Below are 22,554 nucleotides of genomic sequence, written 5' to 3' on the forward strand. Positions count from 1 at the left end.
TTCTACTGCAGGACCAAACCAGACTTTCCTGGAGTGTCCTTCTGTGGAAGGAAATCTCTCAGGTAGAAGCAGAGTAGCCCTAAATAGCCAGCCTGGAGTGGGCTGGGAGGGAGAGATGAGGGTACAGTACTGAGGGTTTCTTGGTTTAGAAAAAGGGCAGATAAGATGGGAAACACGAGAGGCCTTTACAAAATCCATGAGGTGAGGAACCCAGTGGTGCTGAAGGCGGGCATCTCTCTTTGGTTGATGGCATTTTGCTGATTATGATGTATGGAAATTTAGCAAAGGCAAGCCTAGACACAACCCCTGTCTCCAGAGGCATAAACAGCTCTGCTAAGCTATTGGGCCCCTACAAGCTTAACTTTACTGACTCTTCAGGACTTGAACGGCATAGCTAGTCCCTTTGTTTTACACAAAGAGTTCAGACGCTCCAGCCTCAATCCCACTCCCCAAGTGACCATCAGTTGGAAACAACAGCAATACAGATTATGAAGGTTTATTTCAAAAGGATACATTGGCCAGGATACAGATTCACTCCGTGTAACAACTTCTGCAAAAATAGGTTACATAATACCCAGAAATGCAACAACCAATCTTATTTCTCTACACATTGTAAAGCCGGCAGGGAAGGAGCTGATGTACAGCTTCGTTATTGGTGTGTTTTGTGGCAAGTACCTAATTTTTTAAAAGCGGGACATCACAGAACTAATGCTGGTTAAGTCAAGACTAGTGGGTGCAAAACATCTCCTCTCTTTGTACAGCGTTAATGTGGTTTTGTTCCAATTGGTTCCAGAGCACCTAGAGTTACCGGGGGAGGCAGGGGGTGGGAATGCTCAATCCAAAAAGTACAATAAACTATCCAAAACCAAACAGCCTACCTTATTTAAACTGCCTCCAAAAGAGAGGGGAAAGTAATTACGTTTAAAAAAAGACAAGTTTTCTTAGCTAAGGCGTCTTGTTCACAAGAGATTTCCAATAAGTTATCTTCAAGACAAGGAGCGAGCAGCTGCTCAGAACCTCCGTGGCGGTCCGCTCTTAAACGGCTTGAACCCCGAACCGCTTCCCCGCTGCACAGAATTCCCCGCAATCTGTACAACTCTGTTAATGGGTGAAGAACTGCTGCAGGGAAAGAGGAAAGACAGTTAGGCTTCTGGCCGATGGAGCGCTCACCTTCCAGAGAGCCAAAGAAGATAAAACATTGGCCAACTTGACCATACTTCAGGTTTAATAGGCTGCCCTACAGAGGTGGTTATGACTGAGGGGTCCCAGGAGGTTGCCAGGAAAGTAGAGAATGTCCCACACTATCTGAATACACTGGTCCCTCCACATTCGCTGGGGTTAGGGGCAAAGGACCCCCCTGAATGTGGAAAAACTGCAAATAAAAAAGCACTATTCTTTTTACCTAAGAGATCACCTCTCTAGGAATTTCCAGGTCCTCCACAGCAACTCTGTGGTCAACATCTATCAGAAGTTGATCACAGAATCATGCTGAAGGACCTACAAATGCCTAGAGAAGTGTTTTCTCTCAGACATTCTAGATTCTCCAGCACAACTCTATGGTCAGCCTCTGCCAGAGTTGTGCTGGAGGACCTAGAGATTGCAAGAGAGAACATATTAATCAAATCTGCAAAAGTCAAAGCCGCAAATGTGGAGGGACGCAAAAAGAGGTTTGTATTTGTTTGTTTTTAAATTGGACAGCCAAAGGTCTTAGACGCTCCCTTTCCCTCAGGGAAAGGTGGGGCTGGGCTTCCCCATCATCACCACAGAAAGAAATGTCCGATCCAAGGCCTTTGCCCAATTTTTCTTATCGGTCAGACTGCATCTGCAGAGACCTCTGGGGACCTGCTATAGGAATCAATACAAGGCACTGGCTTTCCAAGCAACAGTTGGCCATTTCAAGCTTGGAAGCCCTCACAAGGCTCAGAAATCCTAAGAATCAGCTGTGGGACAAGTGGGAGCATCATCATCTTTGAATTTGACAGTCTGACTCAATTCAGTTCTGGACACAAAGAATGGGCACCCAGTGCAGGAGTGGGCAGTAGGCAGGGAGAGGGAACATGCCATGGATACCTTGAGTGGGGAGACATCATGCCACCCCCCGTGCGCCTTGTGTCGTGATAGCTGCTCCCCTGCGAACTGGGCCCATGCCACTCTTTCCTTGGTCCACCATCACGGCTGTGCCGCTCAACCACATGGCGATCATTATAATGCTAGGAAGAAAGGGAGGGAGGAAGGGAGGTTAGCCTGGATTTTAGCAGTTAAGACACCACCTCTGGGGAGACCTGTTCGCGCTCTGACTGTGCCAAGGAAGCCTGGTAGATTCCCATGAAAAAAAATCTGAACTAGACATAGGAAAGCACCACCTGCTTATCAACATCATTGCTCTATGTAACGCACCTTCAGTTCTGCACTCATAAGGCTCACGGTCAGATAAACCCAGGCCTGGCCCAGAACGTGAAGTCAGGCCCCTCAGCCTGACAGTGACCTTTACTCTGCAGCAGAAAGTGGCCCCATCGCTCTTCTTGTGGCTGTCCCTGAAGGTGCTTCCCTTGTTCTGTTCACCATTCCCCCAAAAGGGTGAGTTATCCTTCCTGGAGACATCCAGGAGTGGACGTTTGCCTTTTAAATGGACTACAGGGCTCCCCTGTATCTTGCTGTTTTTAAAGTTTCATTTTTCAAAACCAGAAATGCGCTCTGCTGGGATTCCCACTGCTGGGTGAGAGAAAGGGTGTCCAGCTTACCTGCCCGCCACTGCCATGCTCCATCACACCACGCTCCGTATCCCTGCTTCCGTAGCCAGAGGTGCTGCTGCGGCTTCCAGTGGGACCCCCCCTTACGGCGTGCCCAAAGACCTCTCTGCTGGACCTTTCTGGCCTGTCTCTGGGGGAGTGACAAGAGCCAAGGCAGCACAGTCAGCCATCACAGCCAGCACAAGGAAGACCTTTATTTTGCTCACAGTCCTTGATAGGAGTGGCTTTAAAACCTCATGTCTGCTAGTTATCCTCCTCAAAGGTCAAACAAAACCCATTCCTCTCATCCATGCCCCGCTAGCCAATCGCACACATTTCTCCATCAGCCAAATTTAAGGCACATTGAGAGTATGGCCAATCCAGAATGGCTCGCAAGGAATAGTGCTGACTCTCAACATTATAACTCACAAGCAGAGGATCCTCCTGGGAGGATTTCAAGACATTCACCCCTCAAAGCCCTGCCATAGTTCTACATCTGCACTACCCCCCTCCCCCCAAAAGCACAACTTCAGTCAAGGACATCTGCACTACCCCCCTCCCCCAAAAGCACAACTTCAGTCAAGCTGGTTCTCACTAACATATTAAGAAAAGGATGTTTTGCCTCCCTTGAGTATATAGAACATAAAAGCCAAGCTAGGGAATTATTTTGCCCACTTGATTTAGACATTCACTGACAAGTGGGTTGCTCTTTGGTACCCAAAATCAGACTTTGAGAACATTGGGGGCAGAAAGCTGCCTAACAGAACCCCCCACCCCACTAGAGTTGCACACAAAAACACCATGAACATGGTGGCCTCCTATAAATGCAGAAGAGCAGCCTTGCCCCTCAAGCACAACATGCTGGCAGGCAAGCAATGGAGCTGCAGGACAGAGAGCTCAAACTCAAGAGGATTCACCTGCCATCACGCTTGTCAGGGTTGATGCCTCCTTCGCCCTTCCAGGAACTCTGTCGGGAGGGATTGGGCCCAGGGTCTCGTGGGTGTCGGCCATGGGGTATGTCAGGCCTGTCCTGAATGATCACTGTCCTCCTCTCGTCACGGTCCCCTCTCACTTCTCGCCTGTCGCTGTCTCGGAGCTCATTTCTGGGCTGGGGAGGCTCCCTTCTGGAGTCAGCAAAGTTCTTGGGGTATCTCTCGAACCCAGGCTCCTCACGCCTGGTGGTTGGCCGAGCCTTCTTCCCATCACCTTGGTTGACAAACCGTTCACGTCTGTTCAAGAAGGTAGGAAATGGGCTCAAGCTACAGATTGCTCCTTGGAGTACAGCACCAGATGCTCCTCATATTCCCTGGGCACGTCTCCATTTAAACATCACCCAGCTCTTAGGCAGGAAACACTTGTTAAAGGCTTGCAGCCTGCAAAGGAACTGCACTGAGGAGCAAAGAAAGAGACTCTAGGCCTGTGGGATACGCCTTGTGCAAACTAATGGCTCAGGAAGCAGCTTCTGGAGGGCATGTTTTCAGTATCAGAATGGAGCTCATGGTTCTCTCAGAATTGTGTCCACTTCCAGTGTGTCCCTTCCCACCTCCTTCTTAAGAGTAAACTAATGGAAAATGGGGAAGATTCTCTCTGTATGATGCCTTATGCATTTGTGGTGCAGCAGAGGGGATACAGCCACTTACTACAAAGGTAAGGAAGAATGGGCAATGCAGAGCTTGGGGAAAATGGGGTTGTGCTGGCTGGAATGGGGGGGTTTCTGGAGTTGTAGTCTAAAAGTATAACTTTCCCCAGCTCTAACTACTGGTGTAGCTTCCCAAGATCCAGTTCCCTCCATACTTGAGGCTTGTCACATTCTCCTGTCCTTTGCATAAACATGGGGCCCGTGTGAAGTCTATCCACAAGGGAGGTTCCTATGAGCCCACTTCCCTTGAGAGCCATGACAACATCACAAGCACCTCTGGTGCCATCACCCTTTCCCTTTCCATACACACACCGGTCAAATGAGGATGACTGCACAGAAGACCCCTCTGGGTATCGCCCTCTCTCATGGTGGTGGTCAAAGTCACTGAACCGGTTCTGTTGCCGACTGTATTCCGACCCATGGCTGAAACGTGCTCCAGTGTCCAAGGAAATCTTTTTGCTTTCATTCCAGTAGGATTCATCTCTCCTGGGAGGGGAAAGAGATGGGTTAGTCTCCTGCCATTTCCGCCCCCTGACACTGGGACTCCCTGCTCTAAGACACAGAGGAACTCTCTCACATACGTCTTCCCAACAATGAAGCACATAGTGAGGTGTGTCATTTTTCAGGAAATCCTTAGTATCATTTACACATTACCACCCAAAGCTCTAACAGCCAAGGCTGGCTCAGGGAAGGTGGACAGAGTCTGGAGAGAAGGAAAGGAACCCTGTACCTATGATCCACATCACGAGGCCGCTTCAAGGAATTCCTTTTTTCTTGCTCGTAGCGAAGCTGCTGCTGCTGCCGCCGCAGCTCTTCTCTTTCGCGAGCGATCCGCTCTGCTTCCTTGCGACGTTCCTAACCCAGGGAGAGAGCAAGAAGAGCTCCTTCAGAAGCAAAGTACAAAGCATTTGGGGTGGGAGTGGGGAGACATCAGGCTTGCTAAACTTGCATCATGTGTTCTCATAATGACAGAAATGGCTATGATACAACTGTACTTATTCAAGAAAGTTTAACCATGGAGCCCAACATGCAGGCATGCTCCGCTTGTGGTTCTCAAGCTTTAGCCCCCAGACATTTTGGACTTCAATTCCCAGAAGTCCCAACCAGCACAAGATGTCTGGGAACAAACTGTTCTACCTTAAAAATGTCCTGCCTTACAGGAAAAGTAATCTGATGGCTCTTAAAAAGATAAGAATTACAATCTGGGGAGAAGAGACACTGATACCCACAGCAACCTGGGTGGGCAGAGGAAGCTTTTAAGAGAAGCCAAGGATGAGGATGGGCTGTACCTGCTCAATACGAATGCGCTCCCTCTCCAAGCGCTCTCGTTCCATTCTCTCTCGCTCCAGCTTCTGCCTCTCGATTTCCAAGCGTTCTCTTTCCCTCTGCAAACGTTCACGCTCTTCGCGCTCACGAATGAGCCGGACACGCTCCCTCTCGCGCCTCTCTCGCTCGGCAATTTCCCTTCGCCTGTAAAAGGAAAGGGGGCAATCAGGAGCTGGGGTCTTTCTGCTCCAAATATCAGTAAGGCAATGAGGACTGGCTTCTTTGCAAGTCATCTTCCTTCGTGGATTTCAATTGTTCACAGCAGACTAGCTGGTTCTTTGAACAATGGAAAAATGAGTGAGAATGATCTTGTAGGCTTTTTGTGCTACAGAGAGAAAAATGGGGTGGGAACCCATTCTATGGACACCTAACATGGCACTGAAGGGGAGCCAAATGCTGGTGCCAATCGTGTCTCCAAGGATGCCCCAACAAAGAAGGCAGAGACTGCTGAAAACTCCAGAGGAACCCAGCAGGTTCTGGCAAAATTTGTTCTCTTTGGAGACACAGCCAGATATTCCATTCATCCCTTCCTCCAAGCATAGGCAGAGCTTAAAAGAAGGGGAACCAACTGAGCCTAGCTCCTCCTTACCTTCGCAGCTCTACAGCCCGCCGTATTCGTTCTAGTCGGACAATGTGCTCCCTCATCCTTTGCTCCTTCATCTTCTCAAAAGGTAAGATGCCCTTTCTGCCTCGGTAGTCTCTGAACTTCATTTTATCTTGGAAAAAACGCTCTTTGTTCCTCAGTATTGGTGGCTAGAGACAAGGTTTTGAAAACACTGGGGTTAAGGACACTGGTTTACAGCATGAACACAATCCAGTAAATCACTAGCAGCTATTCCAGGTCCTAAATAGCCAAGAAGTGGAAGGCCTACTGCCCTCAGATGCTTGCACACCACTCTTGACTGTAGCATTTAATCAAGAACCGAGTAGAAATCCACTGTCTGAAAGTTAAGTCTTAGGCCTCTGCTGTTAGGGGTAACTTGTAGTACTTTAAGGATGCTTCCAAGCATAGCTCCATGAAGCAATCAAATTAGCATCCATTAAATTATGGCCATCTCCTCACCCTCCAAACTTACTTCCCTCTGCAATACTTACTTTCTCAAACCTTCCCCTTCTTATGGGTCTGTTGTGAACTTGGTCTCCCTTAGTTTGGTCTAGAATTACCATATGACTTGGACTTTTTACACCTTTGCAAGACAGAGAGAGAGAGAAACAGACTTAACCACTCAAAGAAAAAGAAAAAAATAACCTCAGCAAATTATTTTCCTATATCTAAGCATGTTTCAGGAATGGTTGGTTTATGTCTGAGACAGCACTTTGCCTTTATCACAGAAAGATTATCCATATTAATATTACAAACATAGCAGAGTAAACTGTTCTAGATTAGCCACAAACTGCTCCCTTGTTTGGTGTTTAAAATATCCCACAAGATTCAGTAGCTGCCTTAAGGCACGGTAAGGTACTCCAGCCTCAGCCTGCTAGAGCAATAAGAGCCTCCTTCCCAAAGGTCCCTCCCAATTAAATAACTCAAAAGTATTGGATCAAAAATGTAACTGCAGAACAGTACATGGGATGCAGTTGCTCATAAACAAAGAGGCGTACTTTTTCGCTTCTTTTCCTCAGGCTTTTTATCAGGCTCTTGAGTAGGGCCGCTGGATCCATTGTCAATTTTCTCCTCTTTACCTTCTGGCTTTTTTGAATCCTTGCTTTCCTTCTTCTCAGATTTGTCAGATTTCTTTTCTTCCTTTTTGGAGGGAGTCCTTGAAAAATAATAACAAAAAGTAATCTTGGTGCAGAATTTTTTAAAAAAAGATAAGGAAGAAAGAAACCAAACATCCAGCGTGTACACACAGCTATGCCAGCCAGTGGGTACATTGTCTTCAAACAAGTCCTGGTTGGAAGAGCCCAAACCAAGATGTAGGTCAGGTTCTTACTTGCTGCCTTTGTCGCTCGAGGTGGTCTTCTTTTCTCCAGGATTCCGGCTAGAGCCAGATTTCTCATCACTTTCTTTCTTCAACTCTTTCTTTGAAGGATCCCCCTTTACCTACATTTACAAAAACAAAGTTGTGTTTAAATACTGTCTGCCAGTCAGGACATGTTGCTATGCTGGACCCCAAACTATATTTTTCTATGGACCAAAATGATTTTACAATAATGCAAAATTTACACTCCTTGTATGTCTTAAAGCCACATTTCTCTCACTTTCTGAGATACATCCAAGCCACCTGCTTTGCTGAAAGGAAATAACTTTACAGAGCAACAAACTGGATAAACCATTGTGATACAGCTTCTCCATCACTGCTTCTAGAAGACTATTCCACAAGTACAAAGATTATTCCGTAAGTCATGACAGAGGCAGCTTTAGAGAATTCAAACATGGGCAAATTTAAACTGTTAAGAGATATATGGGATTCCCTTCCCCAATTTACTCCAAGTAATTTAAAAGTATGGGGCAGGCAAGCTTCTTTTCGACCCAATTCACTTCCAGAAGCAACTCTCTTTTAAAGTAACACCCCCGCAAACCCTGCCCCACTCCTTATAGACATGGCAAGTAAACTAAGGCACGTTACAGACGGGCCTAAGAGGCGCCGTCCTTGCGCCGCGATTACGTGCGAGGGGTGGCGCTTCCGGACGCGCCTTGCCCCTCGCGCGTAACCGATACGTCAAGATAGCGGCACCCTATACAGATGGGCACCACCATCTTGACGTAGTGGACGCTCTGCGTCCGCACATCCCAACCCAAAAGAGACGTCACGACTGCGCACTTTGGCACTTGCGACGTCTCTTCCGGGTTGCCGGAAGGAGCACGATTTTCGCGCTCCTTTTTTGCAGCGCGGAGGAGTTGCACGGTTTGGCTGCTGCAGCTCCTCCACGCTGCAACCGGCAGCGGCCTGAGACCGCCCCTTTTGGGCGGTCTGTAACGGGCCTTAGTTTCCACAGCATGAGTGGCAAGAGGCTTCAGCTTTTTTTATAGATGGTGTAGCGCCAAGCATCTGCCATGTTTTTTCCCTCCTAGCTTCCTGAAGCAGGTGTGTTTCCCTCTCCCTAATCCAGCTTTTGTGCTAGACTGCTACAGGAATCCATGTCCCACCTACTTTCTCAACGGAGATCTGCTGCCCATGAAGCTCTGTGCGGTGAAGATGGGCTATACACCTGGCCACTTCTGTGCTTGAGGACATGGTCACAATGCCATAGCACTTGGCTCCAGGGCTTCGGGCACTGGTGACCACTTTGGCGGCAAGCACCTAGCAGAGACAGAGGCAGGTCAAGATCTGCAGTCCCACCTTTATAGGCTGACACCAGTAGTCCATATTCTTCAACATCATTTTGCAATATCTGCTTTTCCAAAAAGCCATATGAACAAAAAAAGCTGAGAACCTATTGCAAATCAGTACTTCTTCACAGTGGTATGAAAAGATCTACTGTACCTTTGATTAAGCCCTGATTATCTCAATAGAATATATTTTACCCAGAATTCAGATTAAGGCAAGGCTCCTCCTTGCACATTTGCATTTTGATAAGCTACATTAACTACACAACCAGTATCCCTACGATTTTTCAGGTTGTTTTAGTAAAATACTCAGAGCCCAAGCCCAAGATAGGCATTGCCCATTAGATCCAGTAAACTAAAAGAAGGCTGACCCTGAGCCCTTCACAACTGGCATGAGATATAATTGCACCTGTGTATCGCACTGAGGCTTAAACCAGAGACATGCAAGGCTACCTGATGCTGCCTCAGATCTACAAAAACCAAAAAAAAAAAAAAGGGGGGGGGGTGGATTAAAAAAGAAAGACAAGGATGGGAGGCAGGCTCCTGTACCAATAAAACCACTTTTTTGCTGCTCCACCTCTAGGCATGTTATGAAGACATTGACTGGATGAAGGTCATCTGGTTCTTTTCATGGCAGAGAAGATATTCATGCCTGGGTTGCCCATAGGCTGAAATGAAAAGAAATGCCACACCCCCACTCACTGCAGTAGCAATGGGGAGTGTCTTGCATTTAGGGGGCCAGCATTGAAGCTGAACTCACTGCATTTTGTTCATCCACCGGCTGTCAAATTAACCTGTGGAAATTATAGAGAAGGCAGCTCCTTCCTGGCACTTTTACTAGTAATGCCTATAGTCTTCATTTCTCCAAGAGACATTTTCAAGACTGGGCATGTTTACTTACTGGGTTGCCGTAACACATGCATTTGCAGTCAGCCATCATACACTACTGAGGAGCACTTCAAATTCTTTGGCCATATAGCCCATAGGACTTTTATACTACAGATTTTAATAATGCATAGGGCAACAAGTTTGAGATTAAAGAATTTCATTCAACCATATGTTCACAAAAATCACTTTCCCACGATTTTGCAGAAGCAAGTGATCAGTAGTTTGTGGCTGGAAAGGAAGGTCTAGTCCCCCTTCTCCTAACCTCAAATCAGTTAAGAGCGAGTTCTCCAACCTAAATATCCCGGCAAAGAGGACCATACCTTCCCATATTTGCCAAAGAGGTTTTTCAGGTCAGCAGCTTTTGTGTTGGAGGAGAGGCCACTAACCCATAGGTTCTTAGTAGAGCTGCTACTGCTCCCACTGCTTGCACTTCCTGGAACAGGATTTAAAAGAAGAAAGGTCTCACTATCCATACATGCAGACACTGCTCAGGCAGTACAGAGCCACCGTGGAAACCAACATTTAATTATTATTATTATTATTATTATTATTATCATTATCATTATCATTATTATTATTATTATTATCCCGCCTCTCTACAAAATGCAATCAGGGCAGCTTACAAGGTTAAAATATACAGTCCAAAGCCCCAATCCACCCACCCTCTCTTAAAATATAATTAAACAGTGTGGAATTGAAAACATTAAACATACTTGAGCCCTGGTGGCGCAGTGGTTAAATGCCTGTACTGCAGCCATTCACTCAAAACCACAAGGTTACGAGTTCAAGACCAGCAAAAGGGCCCAAGCTCGACTCAGGCTTGCATCCTTCCGAGGTTGCTAAAATGAGTTCCCAGACTGTTGGGGGCAAATTAGCTTACTTGCTAATTAGCTTACTTGCTTGTTCACCGCTATGATCTTTGGAATAGCGGTATATAAATAAAACAAATTATTATTAATTATTATACTTTAAAAACAATTCAATAAACAGCATTTGATTTTCCTTCTGATGGCCAGGGGACTATTCAGGAAAGGCCTGCTGAAAGAGATCCGCTATATTTTTGAAAGCTATTTAGGGTGGTAATATGATGGATCTCATCCGGCAGGTCATTCCACAATCTGGGGGCAATAGCTGAAAAGGTCCTCTGGGAGGTCGTGGACAGCCTTGTTTTACAAGGCTATAACAAATTTTTTCCTGAGGATCTAAGTGTGCAGGGAGGATTATATGGAAGGAGGCAGTCTCGAAGATAGGCTGGACCCAAGCCATTTAGGGCTTTAAAGGTAATAACCAACACATTGTACTGGGCCCAGAAACTGACAGGCAGCCAGTGGAGTGATCTTAGGATCGGTGTTATATGGTCTCTTCTGGATGTGCCAGAGACCAGTCTGGCTGCCATGTTTTGAAGTAATTGAAGTTTCCGGACCAAGCACTAGGGTAGCCCCATGTAGAGTGCATTGCAGAAATCAAGGCGTGAGGTTACCAGCGCATGTACTACGGTCTCAAGGTCCCTGACTTCCAGGAAAAAGTACAGCTGGCTTATCAGCCGAAGCTGATAACAGGCACTCCTGATTGTCGCATTCACCTGATTTGTCATGTGAAGCAACGAATCTAGGTCCACCCCCAGACTGCAAACACAGTCCTTTGAGGAGAGTGTGACCCCTTCTGGGACAGGAGGTTGTAACCCAATACCTGAGTTCGGAGCAGATACTGTAAGTACCTCCGTTTTGTCTGGATTCAGCTTCAATTTGTTTTCCCTCATCCAATCCATTACTGCCATAAAACAGTCACTGAGAGGCAAGACACCATCTGAAGTCAAAGCTGAAGACCAAGACATGGAGAAATGTATCTGGGTGTCATCAGTGTACTGATAACACCCCGCCCCATGCCTCCAGATGATCTCTCCCGGTGGCTTCAAGTTTGATAAGCAGAACTGGGCAAAAAAAAATATTCCTGAACTTGAAAAAGAGCAAACCTGAGGGGAAGGAGACAATTTTGGGACTGCATGCTTTGCCACAGACCACCAGATAAATTTGCCATGTACCTGACCTCATTTTCTGAAGCAGGCACATCCATTAAATCACTCCTTGGCTTCTGGTGTGAGAGTGAATCCCCAGCATCTCTTGTTACAGAAATGAGCAGGTTGCTAGAAATGCAAAAGCCAGACTTCTTTGCTTGCTGTGATGGAGAGCCACTGCCTGTCAGAAAGCCCAATCCTGGACAGGTGGACTCTTCTGTTGTTATGAGGGCATTTCCTCTCCTACTAACAAGTGATCAACTGTGATGAAGCCATTGACAGCTTAGTGTGCTTATTTCATGGTAATTCAAGGAAAACCAAGCCTGGTAATCCAAGTAGAAAAATACCCATTACTTGACATTCTTGCATATTGGCTATTCAAGTCAAGGCTTGTTAGGATTAGCTTGCCCAGCTGTATATTCCAGGAGGGAAAGAACGCCACTGTGGGGGCCACAGTATCTTTTAAAACTTCCTTACAGTGGCATTTGCCAACCAGGGCAAGAGCAACACCGTCTTCTTGAGCCCTGCAGAAGTCAGGAAGCAAGGTTTGCTGTAGAGGAGTTCCTTCTACTGGCCCAATGGACAGAACTAGCTGTCTCTCCCCTCCAAAAAATATAAGCAGCCAGCAGCAAAGGGGACTTCACAGGGCACCTATGAATCCATCATGATTTGCTGAAGAAAGCACTTTTGTCATGCTAGAAGGCATGAAGGCTGCTTGAAGGATGGGTCTATAGCCCAGTTGGCCCAACACACCTTGCTCTTAGTTTACTTAATTTATTTTCTTTCTATGAAAGGTAATTTTAGGGCAAGTCTGGTGCTGCATGATAGAGACCAAAGACAGCAAACTGGTCAGTGAATTATCTTTTGATGGAAATTTTACCTAACATAAATAAAGAAACCTGTACTAATTTATTACATTTTTAAAATGTTTTATTAAATGCCAAATGTATTATACCTGACAAAGTAATTCTGATTCCAGCAAAGAAATAAACTTTGCTCTAATGAAGTTAATAATTTTAACATTTGACATCCGTTGTTGTTTCAACGAAACTATTTTCCGCTTCCACCCAATAGTGTGCTTCTCCTGGATCCTGCTGCTTCTCTCAGAACAGTGGCCCCTTACGTTCTGATCCAGAGAGCTAGGAAACCCTCTATGGGTTCACAAGAGGAAGGAAAATCCAATTCCTCTAGTGTAGGACAGCAAAGTAACCTGTCAGAAACTGGCCTCTGTTCGCAATAGACAATGCTATATTAGTTGATAACTTCTGAGATATTCAGCCAATGCTCCTGTACTACATGGGTCTTTGTTTAAAACATTTCTCTAGAGGATTGGAAGGAAATACTGAGCCCAAAAGACTCAAGTAGGGCAGAAACCTTCATCAAGGGGCTGGCACTTCCCACTTTCCTCATTTTGCTGCCCACTTTCCTCTCTCCTCCCCACAGGATCCAAGCAGGGATGCCCTCTCAAAGCACTTAGGCCTTCTTGCACAGACAGCTAAGTGCTTCGGGTACTGTGCTCTTACACAAAATGGACCACATGCCACTTACAGCTCAAATGTTCCCTCACTCCAGGTCAAAATAAACAGAGTCAGACTGCCTCATTGAGAGAGAGAGAGAGGTGCCATGTTCTCTTCAAGAAAGCTTTCAGATCAAATGAAACCCAAAGAGAGCGGAACTTATTCTTCTAGTTACTCTTGTCCACAGTACCAGCAGAAAAACATGTTACCTTTGTCATCCTTGGATGTCGTCTTGCTTTCTTTAGATTCCTTAGTAGAGCTACAAGGAGGAACAAATCAAAGAAAACTGAACATGCAGGATTTGCCTTGCCAAGGAACTTACACTATTAAGCAAGTCATTTCAAAAACAAAAAACGGAAAGGGAAAAAAGTGGGGGAAGCAGGGCTGGACTGTTATTTGAGGGAAAGTGATTTCCCCTCATCATGGCTTCTTGCACTGATTTTTCCCCAAGATGCCCGAAGATCTAGATTTTCTGAAAATTTTTATTCAGTGGATATATGGTAATCTTCTCCACATTTCAAGACTGGGACTTGACTTCATTTTGGTGGTTCTTAGGAACTGAGAGTTGTTCATTACCATCACAAGGGTACTTAAAACTTGACTATTTGAGAAAAAATAAAAATAAAATGCTGTCAATTCGTCAATGAAACCAGTAGGATAACGCATATACGAAGATCCTGATTTTTATATATATACATATATATATATAAACCATAGGTAATTTATGGCCATGAAAACATTTTTTTATAGGCAGGAGCATATGACACTAATTACAAGCTTCTTGCTGCTACCCCCTCAGAGTGATCTTATTGAATGCTGGTAGTATCTTAAAGAACTGACATAGAAAGACAAACCTCTTTGCTTGACCAGAGGCCCCCGTAGACGAGGGACCTTTCTTCAAAGTATCCTTGTCTTTGTCTCCAGATTCTGCTTTCTTCGAGCTTTCTCGGGCTTCCTTCTTGACAGGATCCCCCTTCATGCCATCTTCCTTCTTACCATCTTTATGGTTCTCAGTCATCTCATAGTCTTTGCCTTCCTTCTCCAGCTTCGGCGCAATGGCATCCTGCCTGTCTTTTGGCTTGCTTGCTTCTGAATCTGTAATTTTCAGATTTTTACCTGTTTCTAGAAGGTCATCCCCATCAAAATCCAGAGTGATGGCATCTTCGGCCTGGATTGTAACCGAAATATTATCATCCTCTGCTTCTTTGACAGAGACGTGAGCGTCCATCTCTTCATGAGCCTCAGTTAGGCTCTCTTCTGAAGGAAGAGGCTTAGATACTTCTTGTGTACCATCACCAGAACCTGCTTTATCTAAGAGGATTTAACAGGAATAAATATGGCAAAACAAGAAGTTTAAACATTTTCATACGCATAAGCCAGTCGAGAGGACCTAGAAAATACAAAGTCAGTTATTAGAACTGATGGAAGGTTAAGGGGGGAAACATAAGGGGCATTAACATATCAACCAATCCTTTACCCAGGATCACTCATTCTTCATGGTAAACAAATTCTCTAGATAAAACACCAACTCTGAATAGGTGTTAGACAAGGAGAAGTCCCTCCAGAAGACCCCTGTTCTTCAATACAGGCATCTCTCTTCCCGCACTGCCACTGGGAGGCAGAGGAGCTCTTGCTTCAGGGCCTCCACGCAAGTGGCAGCTTAAATCACCGCAACACACTTCGATGTACAAGGCTGTCCATCTTCCAACAGGCTTCTGATGGCCCAGAGCTCGATTGTCAAATCCTTCATGGCTGGCAAGCCTGTCTTCTCTTTTTCATCCCTTGCTTGCCAGCGACGCTGCAGTTGCAGAGCCAAGCTGTTCCGCTTCACACATACACTTGGGCCAAAGTTCACTGAGGCCTTCCCATCTTCATCCAAGATTCATGTGGGGAACACTCTCAGTCCTGTCTTTAATGTTATCACCAGCGTTCTTACTTTCCACAAAGTATATTCTGTCATGAAATCCCTTAAACATACCAAGTCTGTAGCTCACACACATAAGCACCCCTTCAGGATTCTCAATGTGGTGCTGGAGTCACAGTGTTCCCATGTCCTTTAGTCCACAACATGCAACATCCTTAGCATGCTCTCCAGAGGTCTTCTTCAGTAAGGATGTGAGTGATGTGCCATGTGGGGAATTATGTTGCTGATTTCATCCCGCCACACACAATGTAACTTTTAAAGGCAGCATGGAACAAGCTGCTCTTTCCAGCTGTTCCAAAGTTTCACTGAAGACTAAAGTGGTTGTGAAGTGTGATGTGGAGCTCCATCAATGCTGGGAAGTAAGGTGTGGTTATCCAGAGTCCAAGTTGCTTTCGGGTTCCATTTTGCAGGAGAAGACTCCCTTCTCATCAGGCACTCTTACTCTAAGGCAGCACAAGGAGAAACGAGGCATCAAGACTTACCAGGCAGATAAGATTCAGATGCAAGGAGTTTGGGATCTTGGGCTTCTTCAGAGCATTTGGGTAGCCATATGCATATATAAAACATCAACTGAAGGAATCGATAGGTACACAAGATTGGAAGGAGAAAAAAGCTGGATGAAAAAATGGATCCAGCCACTGTCCTTGGCAGAAGCACCTACGGTTGTTCATGTCTGATCGGAAACAAGCTGATGAACTTGTCATTAACAAAGGGCAACCTGAAGCATATTAGAACATTCAAACTCTACTGAATTCCAAACATACCTCTCTCATGCTCTTCTTCTCCATCCTGTGAATTAAAAGGAGGGGGGAAATCAAATAAGCATTCTGGATGAGGACTTTGTTTAAGTAAAGCAGAATTAAACTACCATTAATTCAGACAAAACAAAGATGTCCCCATTCTAACAAGGCAAAGGGCAAGCCAACTACATGGTTTACTTTTCCTTATTCTTGTAGCAAGAAATGCATGTTCCCATTGAATCTGAGATACTACCAGTGGATGGCCCACTCCTTCCTTTTATTTCAAAGAATGGCTTATCAGCAACAGACAAGACACGAGACAACAAAGCAATGGTCACTCACAGCCTGACCATTATTGTGAAACCTAGTGGCCCCAAGGTTCATAGCTATGGTTCAGAAACCACAGAAGGAATCTCTCACGCTAGCTTGTAGTTAGTTCAACAGAACTTTGTAACTTCAGGCTTCCCCTTAACAGCACATGAGCTTCTGCTTTGAGGCAAGTCCACACTGGAGGGACATCAGTGCTTTACTTCATTAAAGACAACATCAGGCCAAGTTATTAATTATAATAATGGCACTTTCCCTTAGTAAACCAGGAGGCTTGTGGACTGAAATAGCAGCAGTGACAGTTTCAAGACACAGAAACCGATTTTCATGATGCATTATACCAAGCAGCCTCTCCTACAAAGTTTAAGGAATCAGGCCTGAGATACTTCAAGCCTTCATCACACTCTTTGTCCAAAATACCAGCCATTTACCTATTTCAAAGGCACTATGAAACTGGATGTTGGGGGGGGGGGGGGGCTTACAGTGAAACGAAGCATCATAATGGGGCTGGGGCTATAAAACACTATAGATCTCTCCAGTTCAACAGTATGGAACATTTGGCCCTCCAGCTATTCTGGACCAATGTTTCCACAGTTCTTTCCCACTGGTCATGCTTGCTGCAGCTGATGGAAATCACAGGCCTAAACCTCTGGAGGAGTAAACATTCCCTATCAGCCTCTAGTTGAATTTCAAGTACCGTCAGCTTTCTATTCAAGTTTAAGAACATTGAGAAACTTACGTGGGTGGTAGTGAAGCCATCATCTTCTGCATCTTGCACGTTGTTGCCCTAAGATGAGGGAACAAACCAAGGTGGGCCAAATAAGCTAGCTGGTGGAAAAGGTGGCGTAACAGAACATGCCCAATGAATGACAACTGATTCTGGCAAGATTGGCAGGGCTGGGGCTGCACCCTCCTCCTCCTCATTGGGGAGAAGTGCAGTAAAGAGACAGGATATGTCTGTGTGACACTGGGTCCCTTTGCAGCCCCTTTCATGCCTCTCTGCAGTGGAGCAGCATTCTGGCCCCACAGAAGGCTGACTTGTTGGAGGATGCTTACGGGACTCTCCACATTTCACTTGCTGCCAAACAGAGCCCAAGGCTTCCTCCAGGCCAATCAAAACTATGCCTGTTATTTTTAGCAGTTTCAAAAGTTACACTCTGTCTCAAAGTATCCTGAATTTTTTCAGCAACACCAGGAACATCCCACTCTATGAATCTCTGCAACTCCCCCTAAACTGAACTACTATTAACACTACAGTAAGCAGTGTCCTCATTATGAGTCTCTTTCTCTGTTGCAGGGACTCATGTGGCCCTCTAGATGCTGGTAGAAAGCAACTTCTAGTCTTCATCACCAGCGACTCTGCTGGCTTAGGGGGACGATGGGAGTTGCAGTCCAACAACACACAATATTCACCCCTGCCCTAAACAGAGGATGTTGCAGGATACTGCACTAGGACAAGGATGCCTCTGTCCTCCCCAGTTTCTGGAGACTTGCAAAGGAGCTGAGGGCTCAGTTTTGTTGCCTTCTACTAGCCTCTCTTATGTTATTTCGTAACACTACACTGCTGCAGCAACATACAAAGGCTTAACCTCAGTAAGGCAAAAAGTAAAGGACCTCTCTTGCTACAGGGGCCCATAAAGGGTGTGTGGATTTTGTAGCAAATTGTTATTTCTTACCAGCCAGCAAGAAGGATTGAATCTAGCACCACACACAACTCCCATGGCTAATGTTCCTCTCAGTGGAATATTTAGGAAAAAGGGGAATAGAAGGTAGGGACTGTTGTGCCTACCTGGCAGTTTTAAAAAGACACACAGTGTGCTCACTCGAAATAAATTATTTCAAGGTCCTAAAGCATGGGGGGGGGGGGGGGAGGTGTGACCCTGAGGCAACATTGCACCCCGAGAAGAGCAACATTTGCCGCCAACTCTGCTGCGTACAAAGAAACCACCCAGCACCCATTCATCTTCCCACCCCGGCCCCCAAACGTCTTGCTAGTTACATGACACTGGTGTCCACAAATGGTGACACCTCCCCTATTCATTTTGAGTTTATTTTGATTTTGAAGGGAAGAGAAGATCAAGACTGCCCAGAAACTTCAAAGTATTAGCGCAAAGAGGGATAAAAGATGTCAAAGCAACCTACCTACCCACCCAGATAAAATTTTACCAGCCCTGTTTACCTCCTGTTAAATTTTTGATTTACCCAAAACAAAACCAGTATACACAAACTGGCTGCCAGAGACTCCAGAACCATATTCTTAGCACTGAACCACAGCAGCCCAGCAGCATCAGCAGGAAAGAGTGAGTGGGCTGGCATGCATGGGTGCACCCAGATCATGCAGGGGGATGATGGAAGAGAATGGATCTGGTGAGGTGCATTGGTGAAACAATACCCGATCCTGCCACGGCTCCTATTCTGTCCCTGCCCTGAGTGAGGGTAATCGCACGTCTCCCCTTCAACAGGCGTCTGCAGACTGTCACACTGGCAGTGAGAGTGACACTTTTAATTTGTAAAATTTTTAGATACTTGCCTTTTTTGAAAAAAAGGTATTTCTGCACGGTATACAGAAAGAGATTCTGCATTTCACACACAACACTAAAAAAAGTGAAATGTCATAACGAAAGGAGAGCAATAGAATATAAATTCTACAATCAGCCACAAATAACACAATCAGATTAAAACACTTGGGCAATAAAATGTTGTGATCTGACACAGAAAGCAGGACAATACTGATGCTTATCAAACCACCCGAGAGGGTATTTTGGAGCTGTGGCGGATCACTGAGGATGGTCCTCCTCTCATGCATACCCCAGGCAGATGTCCCTACTGATGGAACGCTAAGGAAGGCTTCACTTGGGTATCCTGATGCAGAAGTACAGTAGGTTGGCTTCAGCAAGTCCCCTCCCTTCCCCCAGCTATTTGGCTGCCAGTTGTTTAGGACTTTAAAAGCACCAGCATCTTAACTTGGACTCAAAACTGAGATGCCATTCTTCAAGCTGTTGGATTTCTTTACCACTGGTGTAATATGGTCCCAACAGTCTAGACCTGTCAGATTTCCAGATGCCAAATGCTGCACTAACTTCCCAGCAGGCTTCAAAGGCAGCCACACGGTTAATGCATGGAGATCACTAGAGCATGGATTACCACAGCCAGGCCACCTGCATCCACAAAATGCCAAAGCTGCTATGAGGTATTCCACACCAAATGGGTCTGTCAAATGATCATATTCATTCAGGGACTGATCCCCTCCCACAAGCTGAGCGCCGTTTTGATGTTTTATGTGCATGTATGTGGAAGAGGAAGAGCAGGCATGAGAGAAAGGGGTGCCAGAGAAGATGAATGGATTTACAATGTCAAGACCAACAGCAAGAAACTAGGTGGCTTACATTTCCAATTTACAGAACAGAGCAGTTCCCAGCTTCTGATAATGATTAAAACAGGGCAAACGTTGGCAGGAAATGTTTAAATACCACTTCTTCCAGTTAACCTGTTCCATCTGGTGAAGATGGCTTGGAGGGGTACCTGGGTCTCGAGGTCCTTCTCAGTCTGCCTTGAACTAGTTTTCTTCTTGTCCACAGCAGGCAATGCTTTAGAATTCAAGGATTCATCCTCATTTTCTCCAAATTCTTCCGAGTCTTTCAGTTCATCATTTCCATCTTGATCACTTGCTTCTTGAGCTTCCAAATCACTCTCCTTTCAAAGTGAACAACGACTGATGTACAAGACGGAAAAACTGTTGTGCACTCAACTGTTCTCAAAGCTATGGGCTAGCTACTGAGTCTCTTCACCAAGTTGAAAAACACCTCATGCTTGCATTGAATCTATCCAATGCTATTTGTTTTAGCTGACACATAAATTAGTAATAGCAATAAACTATAGGACCAGCATGGGCAGTGGTTTATATTCTCTTAAAAGTTCTTGTTTAGAAGTATGAATGAAGCTGAACTACATTTAGCTGCCATTATCAAGTATGCTGACTGAAAACATGCATGTTTATTCAGACATTCCAGTGAGTACAATGGGACCACCTCCCTAGCACATCTATTTTTTAGTACTTTACTAGGAAATAAATCTGTTTATTTCCCCTGACAGTATTACCTTGATCAAAGAGTCATCTTCCACTGAAGCATCACCGCTTAGTTCATCCATTTCCTGCTTTTTACCTGAGAGACAGGATATGCCAATCACTTACGATAATGAGAAAACATTGTTTTACTGGTGACAGGCAATTTTGTCCTATAATTTTTATGTAACTTGCTTCGAACAATGTCCAAACTGAAAGATGCCAGGTAAATAAAATATAGAACAAAATATAGTCCTGTGACATCAGTGCACAGAACAGAAAAATTTCAACAGGTATGGACACAGGATCTGCACTTTAAGTTACAAAGAAGACAGACTATTTTAAACAAAGAGACTGGACCTATAAAATAGCCCTATGGAAAATTACACTATAGGTCCTATCAACCTTGAGCAATGACTGTGGGGGCTGTGACTGAAGGTAGCTGGGGTTCAGCAACATTTGCAGGGCCCCTACCCGCTTCTTGCTATAAAAGATTCAGGTGCCTAGTCATCAAAAAGAAGCATAGCAAGTCTTTGCTGTGATCCTGACCAATGGCAGCAGCTGCTGAGCATTTTTACTGACATCGGGATAACAATTTGAGAGACAGACCAGTATTTTAAGTTAAGCTAATAAGTTACGCGGCCAACCATAACAATCTAAACAGTTACTTTTCCACAGACATTCTCACCTTTTCCTTTGGTTGGTTTCTTGTTTGGTGTGTCAACGGCAACTGCTATTTCAATATTATCTGGGTCTCCTCCTTCCTCTTCAATAGCCTAAAAGGAAACAAAAACCAGACGGGATTGTGTTACCTCAGCTTTTTCCTCATGGAACCCTTAAAATTTAGCTCTGGCACTCACATTATTGACTGAACTTTTCAAAGTACAAAACACGACTCCTATCAGACAGTTCTGTCAAGTACTTGAGATGGGCTCCAAAACCAGAACAGGAGCACCCTGCAGGCAAGTATATGTGAAATGACCCTTGCCAATTGTTCCAAATCATATCGCAGATTGCCATTGCATTCGCCCATGCAGAGGAACACTGAGATCAGCTCACACTGCTGATCAGCGTACATCTGCCTGGCACTAACTCATCATTACCTTGTTACTTAATTATTACGCCAATAAAAGTTATTGAGACAATGATCATGCTCAGCAGGGTTGACTGATTTTAAAATCAGAGATTTAAATTTAAGCATGATATCAAGAAGTCTAATTTGAACCGTCCCCTGCTCAGGCACTTTATGCATTTCCTTAGATACAAATGCACACTGAACACTGATACACCTGCACTTTGTAGAGGGGAATTTATCAGTTATTCAATCTGTATTCCCCCTTTCTTCCAGCACAGGACCCAAGGCAGTGTATAGCAAATTAAAACCAATCACAGCTACAAAAGTAAATAAATAAAACACAGACCATTTGACAATTCTATCAAAACAGTTTAACACACTTAAGAGCACCTTCCATTACAAGGTCCTTCAGCCACACGGAATAAGAACCAAACCCCTGTCTAAACAAAATAGCATTTCCCTGCCAGCGGTATTTTTATTGCCATTTACCCACCGCTTGTGTCTCCAAAGAGGTATTTGATGTCAGGATGAGACAAAGGCTGCATCCACACCAGAGAAATAACCTGGTTTGGCAGCACTTTAACTGCCCTGGCTCAACGCTATGGAATTCTGGGGACTAATACTTATATAATACTAATAATACTTATTTATTTATAGCCTGGCTATAATAGAGCGGCTTACAATTTGTTAATTAGACATTTCCCTACCCTCAGGCTTACAATCTAAAAGACAAGACACAAAAGGAGAAGGGAATGGCAGCAGGGAAGGAGGGAAGGCCAGCAGACCTCCATTCCCTTGGAGGCCTGTTGGAGCTGGTCTGCCTTCCTCTCCCTCATCAAGATGGTGGATGAAGGGAGGGTTTTTTCTTCTTTCAGGCAGGCCTATATATAGCTCCTATATAGCTCCAGGAGACGTTTAGCCTTCTCTGTCAGAAAGAGCTCTGGGGCCGCAATGAACTACAATCCCCAGGATTCCCTAGCAATGAGCCAGGGCTGTTAAAAGGGGGTCTCAAAACCAATAACGTGTGATGGAACAAGGATA

General features: G+C 45.1%; 2 protein-coding genes across 7 annotated transcripts in view; one reads left to right on the forward strand and one right to left on the reverse strand.

The window, feature by feature from the left end:
* Positions 1-22,554, forward strand: part of MINDY2 (MINDY lysine 48 deubiquitinase 2) — a 689,230-nt gene that overhangs the window by 36,943 nt on the left and 629,733 nt on the right. The gene's annotated exons all lie outside the window — the stretch shown is intronic.
* Positions 481-22,554, reverse strand: part of SLTM (SAFB like transcription modulator) — a 25,455-nt gene continuing 3,381 nt past the window's right edge. Inside the window, exons 2-21 of one of the 5 annotated variants that reach the window (XM_042471367.1) lie at positions 21,127-21,214; positions 20,474-20,538; positions 19,898-20,068; positions 17,115-17,162; positions 16,073-16,097; positions 14,239-14,695; positions 13,594-13,643; positions 10,174-10,286; positions 8,790-8,939; positions 7,629-7,738; positions 7,297-7,454; positions 6,790-6,881; positions 6,284-6,447; positions 5,658-5,838; positions 5,099-5,223; positions 4,681-4,854; positions 3,647-3,958; positions 2,742-2,880; positions 2,071-2,210; positions 481-1,116 (exon numbers count right to left, since the gene is read on the reverse strand). In XM_042471367.1, the coding sequence (XP_042327301.1) occupies positions 1,011-1,116; positions 2,071-2,210; positions 2,742-2,880; positions 3,647-3,958; positions 4,681-4,854; positions 5,099-5,223; positions 5,658-5,838; positions 6,284-6,447; positions 6,790-6,881; positions 7,297-7,454; positions 7,629-7,738; positions 8,790-8,939; positions 10,174-10,286; positions 13,594-13,643; positions 14,239-14,695; positions 16,073-16,097; positions 17,115-17,162; positions 19,898-20,068; positions 20,474-20,538; positions 21,127-21,214 (2,868 nt within the window). In that variant the 3' untranslated portion in view covers positions 481-1,010. Of the gene's footprint in view, positions 1,120-2,070; positions 2,211-2,741; positions 2,881-3,646; positions 3,959-3,983; positions 4,119-4,680; positions 4,855-5,098; positions 5,224-5,657; positions 5,839-6,283; positions 6,448-6,789; positions 6,882-7,296; positions 7,455-7,628; positions 7,739-8,789; positions 8,940-10,173; positions 10,287-13,593; positions 13,644-14,238; positions 14,696-16,072; positions 16,098-17,114; positions 17,163-19,897; positions 20,069-20,473; positions 20,539-21,126; positions 21,215-22,554 lie in introns of those variants that run through there. The other 4 variants (XM_042471368.1, XM_042471366.1, XM_042471369.1 and 1 more) reach the window with 4 other exon arrangements.

The sequence above is a fragment of the Sceloporus undulatus genome, chromosome 6 (assembly GCF_019175285.1).
Source record: "Sceloporus undulatus isolate JIND9_A2432 ecotype Alabama chromosome 6, SceUnd_v1.1, whole genome shotgun sequence".
Taxonomy (NCBI): domain Eukaryota; kingdom Metazoa; phylum Chordata; class Lepidosauria; order Squamata; family Phrynosomatidae; genus Sceloporus; species Sceloporus undulatus.